This window comes from Osmerus mordax, chromosome 5 (genome assembly GCF_038355195.1).
Source record: "Osmerus mordax isolate fOsmMor3 chromosome 5, fOsmMor3.pri, whole genome shotgun sequence".
Taxonomy (NCBI): Eukaryota; Metazoa; Chordata; class Actinopteri; order Osmeriformes; family Osmeridae; genus Osmerus; species Osmerus mordax.
The window spans coordinates 1,797,258-1,810,360 of record NC_090054.1 but is presented as its reverse complement, the minus strand read 5'-3'; the positions used below and the strand labels follow the sequence as shown (position 1 = coordinate 1,810,360).

The 13,103-nt window shown below is 47.1% G+C and overlaps 3 protein-coding genes across 3 annotated transcripts in view; all 3 read right to left on the bottom strand.

Moving 5' to 3' along the window:
- Nucleotides 1-8,200: 8,200 nt before the first annotated feature.
- On the bottom strand, nt 8,201-8,818 carry LOC136942847 (histone H3-like). The gene has a single exon (XM_067235859.1). It carries the CDS (start codon nt 8,816-8,818, stop codon nt 8,201-8,203), a length of 618 nt encoding a protein of 205 aa, XP_067091960.1.
- A 335-nt stretch (nt 8,819-9,153) lies between these two features.
- Nucleotides 9,154-13,103, bottom strand: part of LOC136942842 (histone H2AX-like) — a 35,072-nt gene continuing 31,122 nt past the window's right edge. The window contains exon 3 of the mRNA XM_067235855.1: nt 9,154-9,672. Within this exon, the coding sequence (XP_067091956.1) occupies nt 9,273-9,672 (400 nt within the window). The 3' untranslated portion in view covers nt 9,154-9,272. The remainder of the gene's footprint in view (nt 9,673-13,103) is intronic.
- Nucleotides 10,598-11,215, bottom strand: LOC136942844 (histone H1-like). The gene has a single exon (XM_067235857.1). The coding sequence runs from the start codon at nt 11,213-11,215 to the stop codon at nt 10,598-10,600; it is 618 nt and encodes a 205-aa protein (XP_067091958.1).

The following is a 13,103-nucleotide window of genomic DNA, read 5'->3' as shown; positions in this document are numbered from 1 at the left end:
GTATCTACATCAATGTCCTTAAAGAAAATATTTTTGACCACTTTTAAAAGTACAAAAATGTATCTTTATTTAGAATAATTGTACTGGAACACAATCTCTATGAATTGCACTTTCTGTCTGCAACAGGTTAACACAGGACAGATGGATGAGGGTTCTTTTGTTGAACATGGAGCCTTTAATGCCAGCTGGAAGGATAAATGAAAGTTGTGCGTCTCTCTTATAATGATTGCGAATGAATATTGTTCTTCTATATGTAGCCAGGTGGGAAAATGTATATACTTATTAACGCCACCAAATGACACTGTCAGAATTTCGTTATAACCTGTGGGGCAATGAACTGGGAAATAACTGGCGCAAAGCGCGAAGCCATGTTGACTGTCATTGAACACGCATTTGTCTGGTTTCTGTGTTAAAAGGTAAACATGTATATTTTATCGATTGTTGGCATAAAATATCCATGTGTAAACATTTATTGTAATAGATGCCTATAAATCCCGAAAATTTTGTAAACTGATGTTAGAGTTTCATCGGATGTTAACAGATACTGTATGCAGACATCAGTGGCGGCTGCTGGTCTTTCAAACAGGGGAAGCTCATTTTCGGCCTACATCATATAGCTACATTTTCCGTTCACTGGCTAGTTCACCTCTACAACACTAGCCTAGCCTACTGTGTGAATGAATGAACGAACGATCTAACGAAAACATATTTAAACCCGAATGTGGGAATTAGGTTGAACTGAAAACAAGGAATGTGATGTATAATTGTATGAAATGTATGATGAAAATTGGCTAGCAACTTCGCCAAGCAAATACCAAGAAATAGGTTGCAGCAGTTCGTCTTTCATCTACACTTGCAAAATCCGCGATGGGATTGAGTTTCAATAGCTTCGGTGACTTTTTATAGTACAAAATCACTGTCAATCAAAAGGAGATGCAGTCTTTCGACAGACCCTCCAATCATCACGCGGAAGCTCAGCATCCAGGCCAGCCAACTCCTCCATTCACCCCCAGAGAAGCTGAGCGTCCGAGGCGGGACAAAATCTCAGCATTCATTCAATGACCGTATAGTTTCGAAGCGCTGAAAAAAACTGTTCAACGCAGCCCCATTGAAGTCCATGGAAGCTGAGCTTCAACAGGGAAATGCACTGTGGCGCTACGGGAATGTATGAGAAGGAAATCAGTCAGTCGACCTGCTAATATATGTAGCTGATTCTGAACGAACTCGTCTTCGATATGAACGTGTTCTAACGCATTTAAAATGTCAACACAATAGTAAATATTTGACCATGAACTTTTTGAAATGTTAGGGGAAGCTGAGCTGCCTTTGCAGTCTTAAAGAAATTGCAACTGGCAGACATTGTCCAGATTTAGCCGAACTATTACTGTAAAGAGAGCACTAGTGCCTATGCATCACCCATTGTACTTCTGAGGCAGACAACAGCCTGAGGCTCTGTGTAGATTACAGGCGACTAAATTCCAAGACCCGACGTGACGCTTTTCCTTTGCCCCGCATTGACGAGTGTTTCGATGCCCTGCATGGTGCAAAGTTTTTCTCGACTATTGACCTTGCCAGCGGCTACCATCAGGTGGCAGTACATGAGAATGACAGGCACAAGACAGGCTTTGCGACAACCCTTTGGGTTACATTTACATTTAGTCATTTATCAGACGCTCTTATCCAGAGCGACTTACAGTAAGTACAGGGACATACCCCCCGAGGCAAGTAGGGTGAAGTGCCTTGTCCAAGGACACAATGTAATTTTGCACGGCCGGGAATCGACTGGCAACCTTCTGATTACTAGCCCGCTTCCCTAACCGCTCAGCCACCTGACTTCCCTGTTTGAGCCACCTGACTCCCCTGTTGTTTGAGTACACTAGGCTACCTTTTGTGTTTGCAATGGGCCAGCAACTTTCCAAAGGCTCATGCAGGCAACCATGAATGACTTAGTGTTTCAAATCATGTTTGTGTACTTGGATGACATTTTAGTCTACTCAAGAACGTTTGCGGATCACCTGACACGGCTTCAGACTGTGTTGCAGAGACTCAGGGAGACGGGGTTGAAGGTCAAGGTGGAAAAAAGCATTTTTCTCCAGTCCAGTGCTTTCTAGGCCACCAGATCTCAGCATGGCACCGATCCAGACAAAGTAGCTGCAGTACAACAGTGGCCAGTTCCCAGTACAGTCAAAGACTTTAGGTCATTTTTAGGATTCTGTAGTTATTACAGGAAGTTTCTGCCGGGATTCTCCCAGCTGGCAGGTCCCTTGCATGATGTGGTCAATGCGTGTATCAGAGGAAACAACCCCGCTAGGACAAAAAACCTGTTGGCCAGCCTGTGGACGCAAGAATGTCAAGAGTCCTTTGAACAACTTAAAGATAGACTGACCAGTGCTCCTTTACTCTGCTATGCTGATTTCTCCCTTCCATTTATCGTAGAGACAGATGCCAGTAATCTAGGGCTAGGTGCAATCCTCTACCAGTTACAGGGAAAGAAAAAGTGTGTGATAGCTTATGCCAGTCGGTGGTTGAGAAGTGCAGAAAAGAACGACAGGAACTACAGCAGCATGAAGCTTCTTGCTCTCTGAAAAATTCAGATGTTATTGGTTGGGGTCAAAGCTCTATAGTGACAGATAACAACCCTCTGTGCCACCTCAACTCAGGAGCTATTGAACAACGCTGGGTAGCTCAGCTAGCTCCCTTTGACTTTGAGGTCCAGTACCGTCCTGTGGCAGATGTAAGGCAGCAGCAGATGGACTCTCTAGGCAGCCATTAGCAGGGGAGCCCCACCCAGAGCCATAGAAAAAGAGAGTTCCGACACGCTTTGGTATCGCCGACACATTTTTACATTTACATTTAGTCATTTAGCAGACGCTCTGACTTACAGTAAGTACAGGGACATTCCCCCGAGGCAAGTAGGGTGAAGTGCCTTGCCCAAGGACACAACGTCAGTTTGCATGACCGGGAATCGAACTGGCAACCTTCGGATTACTAGCCCGATTCCCTCACCGCTCAGCCACGTGACTCACGTGATCACGTGGTTCAAGTAGCTCGCTGTAGTTCCAAAAACCCCACTGCTGTCAACCTGTTTGAATGGTTTTCGGCGGGACAGACAGCAGCACCATCTCGATTCACTGACATTTTCGGTATATTAACACATAATGTCAATTGGTTACTGGTGTGTTGTATCATATATATGTCTGATACTTTATTAACATTTATGTATTACATTAACTTATAATACATAATGCAATATTGTGAAGCAGAGCTACAAAATGGCTATGCTAGCTACCATACTGTACCAACTGTACCATACTGTACATACCAAACAGTAGCCTAATGAGGACTATATTGTTCCACTTAACGTTTAACCTTCGAGTGTTAAACCACATCCTGCATCTGTTACAATTGCATGACTTCATAATAGAAGAGTCCGGGTGCTGAACTACAGTCTACCTACAGTCTACAGTCTACAGTCTAGCTCTAACTGCATTGAGAAGCTAACAAGCAATATCTTACGATAAACGTTAACTAAAGCTGGCCAAATTAAAAACTACTAATAACAATTGATATGTGGTTGAAATATGAAAAAATGCAGGATTTTCATCAATTTAGCAGCTAACTTGCTTCGGAGACACTGAAAATGACTAGGGTTGAACTGTGGAAAATACAATGTTTGGAACTATAGGTTACATTTTACATTTAGTCGTTTAGCAGACGCTCTTATCCAGAGCGACTTACAGTAAGTACAGGGACATTCTCCCCGAGGCAAGTAGGGTGAAGTGCCTTGCCCAAGGACACAACGTAATTTGCCACAGCCGGGAATCGAACTGGCAACCTTCAGATTACTAGCCCGCTTCCCTAACCGCTCAGCCACCTGACTCCCCAAAGCTGTCTAATGCTGTTGCATTAGACAGCTTTACTTCCGCATTCTTCGATAACAATGGGAGTCTATGGAAGTGTCGCAACTCTCTTTTTATATGGCTCTGGCCCCACCTAAATGGAGATGAGGAGTTTGACGGATGTATATATCCATCTGCAATGTAGTCAGAAATGGCACAACATTAGAGCGAGACTTAGTCGTGCTGGTGTTAAGTGTTGTCAAGTAAGGCAAGCTTGTGTCACAGTGGTTAGGCAGGATACTGAGGTCGCTGTCACAGTGGTTGGACAGGATGCTGAGGTTGTGTCACAGTGGTTGGGCAGGATACTGAGGTTGTGACACAGTGGTTGGGCCGGATACTGAGGTCGCTGACACAGTGGTTGGGCAGGATACTGAGGTTGTGACACAGTGGTTGGGCCGGATACTGAGGTTGTGACACAGTGGTTGGGCAGGATACTGAGGTTGTGACACAGTGGTTGGGCAGGATACTGAGGTTGTGACACAGTGGTTGGGCAGGATACTGAGGTCGCTGTCACAGTGGTTGGGCAGGATACTGAGGTCGCTGTCACAGTGGTTGGGCAGGATACTGAGGTTGTGACACAGTGGTTGGGCAGGATACTGAGGTCGCTGTCACAGTGGTTGGGCAGGATACTGAGGTCGCTGTCACAGTGGTTGGGCAGGATACTGAGGTTGTGACACAGTGGTTGGGCAGGATACTGAGGTTGCTGTCACAGTGGTTGGGCAGGATACTGAGGTCGCTGTCACAGTGGTTGGGCAGGATACTGAGGTCGCTGTCACAGTGGTTGGGCAGGATACTGAGGTCGCTGTCACAGTGGTTGGGCAGGATACTGAGGTTGTGACACAGTGGTTGGGCAGGATACTGAGGTTGTGACACAGTGGTTGGGCAGGATACTGAGGTCGCTGTCACAGTGGTTGGGCAGGATACTGAGGTCGCTGTCACAGTGGTTGGGCAGGATACTGAGGTTGTGACACAGTGGTTGGGCAGGATACTGAGGTCGCTGTCACAGTGGTTGGGCAGGATACTGAGGTCGCTGTCACAGTGGTTGGGCAGGATACTGAGGTTGTGACACAGTGGTTGGGCAGGATACTGAGGTTGCTGTCACAGTGGTTGGGCAGGATACTGAGGTCGCTGTCACAGTGGTTGGGCAGGATACTGAGGTCGCTGTCACAGTGGTTGGGCAGGATACTGAGGTCGCTGTCACAGTGGTTGGGCAGGATACTGAGGTTGTGACACAGTGGTTGGGCAGGATACTGAGGTCACTGACACAGTGGTTGGGCAGGATACTGAGGTCGCTGTCACAGTGGTTGGGCAGGATACTGAGGTCACTGACACAGTGGTTGGGCAGGATACTGAGGTTGTGACACAGTGGTTGGGCCGGATACTGAGGTCACTGACACCCAGGGTAATACCTCAACTCTGCCTGGTTACTCCAAAGATGAGTTGCGACAGTTTAAGCAGTGCCAGAGATGTGTACTTACCAAGCTGCATCAGCCCAAAATACGTGCCTCTATGAAACCCTTTCTAGCAACACGACCACTTGAAGTGGTTGCAGTAGATTTTAATGTGTTGGAGCCTGCCTATGATGGCAGAGAGAATGTGTTCGTGGTTACAGATATATTCACCAAATTCACACAGGCATTTCCGACACGTGACCAGAAAGCTGATACCACTGCTAAGGTCCTTCTCTCCGTGAGTGGTTTATGAAGTATGGCGTGACTGAGAGATTGCATTCATATCAGGGCAGAAACTTTGAGAGCGATGTCATTCAGGAGCTGTGCAAGTTATATGGGGTTAAGAAAACACACACTACTCCCCATCACCCCCAGGGTAATGCACAGTGTGAGCGGTTCAACAGGACGCTCCCAGAGCTCCTGCGCACGTTGTCGACAGAAAAGAAACGCAGGTGGCCTGAGTTTTTGCCAGAGCTGGTCTATGCATACAATGTGACACCCCATGCCACGACAGGTCATTCACGAGTTACACCCTCATCTACCGGTAGAGGCTTTACTGGGTCAGGAACCAGCGCTAGATAGGAAGCACGACTGGCTAGTTGTCCATCAGAGGCGTTTAAATGCCTATAAATCACGAACATTTTGCAAACTGACAGTGTTTCATCGGATGTTAACAAATACTGTATGCAGACATTGTCCAGATTTAGCCACATGGCTGAGAACTATTATTTTCTCTGATACGGATCTGTACAGGTTAGTGTGAACGAATGATAACTATACTGCTAATCAATGCTGCTATACCAATCACTACCTCAAGTATATCAAATGTGTAATGCTTTATACTAAAACATATATCCAATTGTGATCAATTGATTTATTAAAGAACAGATGGGATCAGGCAACAGGATGTTTCTGTATAAAGTAAGGTTGCGCTGAAATGTATCAGTATAGTAAGATCGTGCTAGAATGTAACTTTGGTGTGTGGGCAAGAATGCCGATGTCAAGCACACTGTCTTGGGAGGCAAGTTTTTGCTGCTCAGAGACTGCAGGGAGCACAATAGGGCTACTCAGTTCATGGGAAGAGTGTCAACTTGGGAGATAAGGTGATGCTGGGACTGTAAATCTTTTCTGCTTCAGGATGAGTCAGACCGGCCGGTCTGACTACATTTGGATAAGCCCCCCCCCCCCTTTCCCTTGGAGACCATGTCCTCACCTGCATCTCCCGCATCATCAGACCATGGATCATCTACTGCCTACCCTGAACCCCCCCCCGCTTGATTGCATCAGACCTGTGGGTCTTCTCCGCCCCCCTCCCTCTCTGAACATCACCAGATCCTTGGACTGCTCACCATGTGCCACCACGAACGCATGGGCTGATTGGAGGACGCATGACACGTCCTCCAATCAGTCAGCAGAGCGGGCCAGAGAGCGTGACACGTCCTCCAATCAGTCAGCAGAGCGGGCCAGAGAGCGTGAGCACCACAACCGGACCAGGAGACTGCCGGCTCTGAGGCGCCGTGGCAACACAACAGGTGGGTTCACTGGAGACATACGCATCTTACTCACACAAAGAAGAATGGAGTCAAGTGGACAGTCATGTGCTTGGGTTTCCAACAGACAACAAGTTAATGATGATAATGATACTGATTGTATCTATCCCCCCCCCCCCCTAACTGCATGGGGCGTCAGGTGGCTGAGCGGTGAGGGAAGCGGGCTAGTAATCTGAAGGTTGCCAGTTCGATTCCTGGCCGTGCAAAATGACGTTGTGTCCTTGGGCAAGGCACTTCACCCTACTTGCTTCGGGGAGAATGTCCCTGTACTTACTGTAAGTCGCTCTGGATAAGAGCGTCTGCTAAATGTAAAATGTATGTATGTAACTGCTGGTGTATCCCCTAAGATACCTGTGTGATGATGATGACGTCTCCAGGTCTCAGTGGCCCTGTCCAATTGTTGTTCTTTGATATTCTTCATTTCTTTTGTCTTTTCATGTGTCAAACTGGTTCTTTTATAAACTTCCATAAATAAATCCATGCTTGAAATCAGTGAGCGTGTATTGACTTCATACATATGAGATGGAACATTGTTGACTCACGTACTATTACACATATTAGTGTCATTATCGCAAACCTAAAAACAAATCAAAGCCATGGTCAACCTTGGCAAGAAAAGTCAGTGATGAGGTTAGAAATAAATCAACTGCATTTATATAGCGCTTTTCTACCTTAGCAGCACTCAAAGCGCTTCACAATGTTTGCCTCTCATTCACCCATTCATACTCACACTCACACATACCGACGGCAGCGAGCTACCATGCAAGGCGCCGGCCTGCCCATCGGGAGCAACTTGGGGTTCAGAGTCTTGCTCAAGGATACTACGACAAATGGCCTGGGAAGAATCGGGCATCGAACCGCCAACCTTGCGATTAACAGACAACCCTCTCTAACCCCTGAGCCAAAGCCACCCCCAAATGAAGGTCTTTTATATTAATACAAACATTTAATACCAATGTTTGTATCTTACAGTACCACAAAGCAACTGTTGGTCTGTCTAGTTTCAGTTGAGGGCTGTAGGTCCTTTCAATACCGCTTGGCTGTGAAAGAAAGCCAGTAACAGTTTCCTTTTAGCAATCTATATCACTGAAAATACCAGTTAGTGTTAATGCCAAAATACACCAAAAGGAACACAACCACTGAAGTTATAATATTCTTCAGTATGTTATCAAGTATAAAACTAATGGGGAGACATCGTAAGGCGTTGACTAGGAAAACATTTTGTCTTTTCGTTTAAACAGTGAAGTGGCTCTTAAAAGAGCCTTTGTGGGTTTCGAGATCACATGATGACGGACAACGTCTAGGCGCGCTCTCCGCGGATGCGGCGGGCGAGCTGGATGTCCTTGGGCATGATGGTAACCCTCTTGGCGTGGATGGCGCACAGGTTGGTGTCCTCGAACAGACCGACCAGGTAAGCCTCGCTGGCCTCCTGCAGCGCCATCACAGCGGAACTCTGGAAACGCAGATCGGTCTTGAAATCCTGGGCGATTTCCCTCACCAGGCGCTGGAAAGGCAGCTTGCGGATGAGCAGCTCGGTGGACTTCTGGTAACGACGGATCTCTCTCAGAGCCACAGTCCCGGGCCTGTAACGATGGGGCTTCTTCACGCCACCGGTAGCTGGGGCACTCTTACGAGCGGCCTTGGTGGCGAGCTGCTTCCTCGGGGCTTTGCCACCGGTAGATTTACGAGCTGTCTGCTTGGTTCTTGCCATGATGCTTGTCTTTTCGTCGACGAGTTTGAAGTTAGTCTTGAAAGAAAGGATAAGGAAGTATATATAGTCGGCTTGTCGTCCGCTGATTGGACTTCTCTCCCGAGCAGACTGATTGGCAAACCGTCGACACCTTCTCCGTTGGCAATTGGACACGGGGACGGAGGTCAGTTCCCGCCCACATTTGAAACCTTCTGGCTCCGCCCTCATCCTCCTTCCGTTGCACCGCTGCGCAGTGGCGGGCAAGTAGGCGATTAATGAATGTTTCAAATAATAAACTAATTTCTGCATTTAAGATCGTGCTTGTGACTGAGAGCGTGTTCCCACCAAAGACAACCCGTACAGAATGCAATCACTCAAATATGTAAAGTTAATGTGTATATTGACCAAAAGCTGTTGATCCTTTTCCAGACTTTCTGTAAGGGATGCACCCGCTTCTACAACGTTTGCAGACGTGACGTGCAGATTGAGCAGCAAAGTAAACCATTTAAGTTTACTTAGTGGCGGAACTTAATTTAAGTGGTTCCAGTGTAGCGATAAGGCTTATTCTGTGTCATGTATTAAGTACCTTTCATTTAAGAGGTGTGAGACAATGCGCTTTTGAAGAGTGTAGTGAGTGGCTCTTAAAAGAGCCTTTGGGGAAAGTGAGACTGAGGTTTAGTCTTTACTTGGCCTTGACGGCCTTCTCGGTCTTCTTGGGAAGAAGTACCGCCTGGATGTTGGGCAACACTCCGCCCTGAGCGATCGTAACGCCACCGAGAAGTTTGTTGAGCTCCTCGTCGTTGCGGACGGCCAACTGTAGGTGACGGGGGATGATACGAGTTTTCTTGTTGTCACGAGCCGCGTTGCCGGCCAACTCCAGGATCTCAGCGGTGAGGTACTCGAGCACGGCTGCCAGGTAGACGGGTGCGCCAGCTCCCACACGCTGCGCATAATTGCCCTTGCGGAGAAGTCTGTGAACACGACCCACGGGGAACTGGAGCCCGGCGCGGGATGACCTGGTCTTGGCCTTAGCCCTGGCTTTGCCTCCGGTTTTGCCTCTTCCGCTCATCTTCGTGATATATCTGTTTGAAACGAGTAATGATAAGCGTCTGTCGGAGCACAGACTTTATAGGCTAGCTGACGGTAAACGGCTTTCATTGGTCACAATGTCGGTCGGGACTTGATCCAATCGTAGGTGGCGACAAACTCGGGGGTGGAGCCATTCTCTCCCGCAGAAGGCGCGTTTGGTGGTCTTGTCTCCCCACCCTCCTCACCTCTCTTTGTTCATTCCGTCCCTCCTCGTTTAAGGCGCCAATCACATACATTAATGTGGCATGGATGGATGAATGAATGCAAAGTTCACTGTAGGTTACAATCGTGTAGTGTGAACAATTTGATATATCCACATACAAATTTACCAGAGATATAGGCCTAGAATTTTCCAGTTGGTGATGGTGGTTTTAAATTGGATTTGCACCCTTAATATTCAAAGCAACTATTTGCACGCTGCTTATAGCAGAAGCACAATTTATGTGCAGCTCTACAGTTACACGAAGCACTTTCACAAATAAAAGTCTCATGCAACGATTATTTCTCAAATTAGCTAACTGTATCATAAATTGTCTTTATCTGTCATATGGTTTTCTCGCTAGACTGTGCCAAATGGGAAATGCCATTGCAACGGGTTCATTTGCTCTTTGTATCTTATCATCGATTTGTGGCGGACTCGTAACAAGTATCACTAATACCTCTGGTACGGGCTGGCTACTTTGTTTTCATATTGGACGTCCCTTAGATTTAGCTCATGTTTGAGACCAAGGTAATTTAAGGTGCAACAGAAGTGGCCTGTAATAAAGTTCCAAAGACTCCCACGCTACTGAGCGTGATGAAGCACCATCATGCATGTGAAAGTGTTCGGTACAGGGGCACAACATGGACATGCGCTTTTCAGGACAGGTGGGTGGCTCTTAAAAGAGCCTTTTTTGTGATACGGACACGGACGAAGGTTTACTTCTTCTTAGGCGCTGCTTTCTTTGCCTTGGCCGCCTTGGGCTTGGCGGCTTTGGGCTTCGCTGCCTTAGCTGCCTTCTTGGGGCTCTTGGCCACTGTTTTCTTGGGTGTTGCGGGCTTCTTCGCCTTCTTGGGGCTCTTGGTCGCCTTCTTGGCTGCCGCGGGCTTCTTAACCTTCTTGGGTGACTTCTTGGCAGCCGCGGGCTTCTTCGCAAGGACCTTCTTGGGCTTCTTGGCAGCAACGGGTTTCTTGGCGACTGCCTTTTTGACTTTCGGAGCGGCGACCTTCTTAACGGGCTTCTTTGCCTTGGCCTCCGCCTCCTTGTTGATCTTAAAAGAGCCAGAAGCGCCTGTTCCTTTGGTCTGGACCAAGGTTCCTTTGGTGACGAGGCTCTTCACTGCGATCTTGACGCGGGAGTTGTTCTTCTCTACGTCGTAGCCGCCGGCCGCCAGGGCTTTCTTGACCGCTGCCAGGGACACGCCGCTTCTCTCCTTGGAAGCGGACACCGCCTTGACGATCAGCTCGCCAACGCTGGGTCCAGCTTTCTTGGGCTTGGCTGCCGCCTTCTTCTTGGGTGCCTTGGCTGGAGCGGGAGCTGGCGCGACTTCTGCCATGTCTTAACACTCGTGGGACTAGTGCGATTTGAATATGTGAGGCTGCTCTCTGCTGTGTAGCGCTGCAGCGATCAGAGCGCTGGGTTTAAATACGACATGAGAACTGTGTAGACTCAACCCCCAACCCTGCTTCTCTCCGTGGCTGCTATCCGTTGGCGCTTGTGTTTTCTCCCGGTGAACAACGGGCTAAAAATCCCTGTTGGAATTGAGCTGCGGTCTAGAAGTAAATCGGGCAGCAAAGCAGCCTTTTCAACGTTCAAAATAAAACGGTATTTGGACCGGAGGCACTCTATGTTTTGTTGTGGCCGGCTCAAATCATCGCCGTTGGCCTCGCGGAGGGAGCTCTGCGCACCGTGTTGTCTGTGCCATTTGCCCCCAATAGTATTTAAAACGGCAGTCGTGCAAAACGAGAAAACGTTTTCCAGTGAGCCAAATAATCTGACGAGAAACGTAACTGTTTTAGAATACGCAGCTGGGGTACCAGGGGCTTTAAACTGGTCTCTTTTGGGGGATACAAAACACAGTGTGGGGCTGTGGGCCGGGGGTGGAAGTCGGGGAAATCTTGGTCTCCCTATTGCTCTCCCTCCCCCTAGCTTTTCATCTCCAAGGACACAATCCTTACTGTAATTCTTACAGTAACCTACTGTAAGACTTGTTACTTGTTACTGTGAGACTTACTGTAGCCTACAGCGTGACTGTATTCCGTGGATGGTGTGTGTCTGGTCTACCTGCTCAGCATGAGCCAGACTCCTCAGATCCAGTACATGTTAATATCCATGTTGTTGGTGATGGGGAATGTATCGTCGTAAGGACTTTATTTCATTAGGCTGGACAAGTGGTTGTCTTTCGTTCCTAATAGCCTGTTTGTATGAGGGACCAGGAAATTATTCAGACTGTCCTCACACAAACACACATGAAATACATACACATATGAAACGTTCACACACACACACATTAAATGCTCGCACAGACGCATGGGAAACACATTTACACACTCATGAAATGCTCAAGTCTTATAAGGATGAGTAAGCTTAGAGAATGTAAGTGTGAGAACATTTTCACTATATCCAGAAGTCAGTTCAGTATATTCGGAAGTCAGTTCAGTAGTCTAATATTTTTTGCTGTTGCTTCATTTATTGGCAGCCGCAAGACAGCCCTGTCCTGAAATTTACCCCCGTGTGACTTCTGTTCTGTATATTTCAGTATCAAATTATTCTTACTGTACATTGAGGGGACTACTTTGAATAGCCTCTCGTTTCATTCTAGGGCTATTTCCCAGGGTTGCATTAGGTCACATAGAACAGCACCCAGGCAATGTTTTGCCCAACCAATGTTACATACCATATTCGGAGACCTTAAGGAACAATGTGAAACACCCTATAAAATCATTCTATGACCCCCTTAATACAACACATGAAGTTAAATGGAAAATATTTTTTATTTTGTAAATTGTGATGTCTCAAAGGCACTTTATGGTGATTTTGACCCAACAACTAATAAAAAAACATAACTATCCACTGAGATCTCAGGTTTGAAGTCCAGTGCTTCCCTCCCAGCCCTTTGGTTACAAGTCCAGACAGCAACGATGCTGCAGATGACGAGCCGCTGAGGAGAGTGATGATGACCGTTGACAAGTCTTCAACAGCTAGAACCGACCAGGATATAACCAGCCCAGGGACTGCGGTTGAATTAGCCACTGGCTAAAACCGGTACCTTTACTGAAACGTTGATTAATGTGTATTGTCCCTGTAAAAATAAACGAAACAAACATCCAATTCAAAAGTCTTTATCCATGGATCCTCAGATCTAAGTTTCCATCGTTTCGGGTTTCGTTTTGTCTACTGTTCGTCAACTTCCTTAGTTCAACTCAAATCCTAAACTTCATTGT

Coding starts and splice junctions, on each gene's coding strand:
- LOC136942847 (XM_067235859.1), bottom strand. CDS start 8,818: ATGAGGGCGGAGCCAGAAGGTTTCAAATGTGGGCGGGAACTGACCTCC.
- LOC136942844 (XM_067235857.1), bottom strand. CDS start 11,215: ATGGCAGAAGTCGCGCCAGCTCCCGCTCCAGCCAAGGCACCCAAGAAG.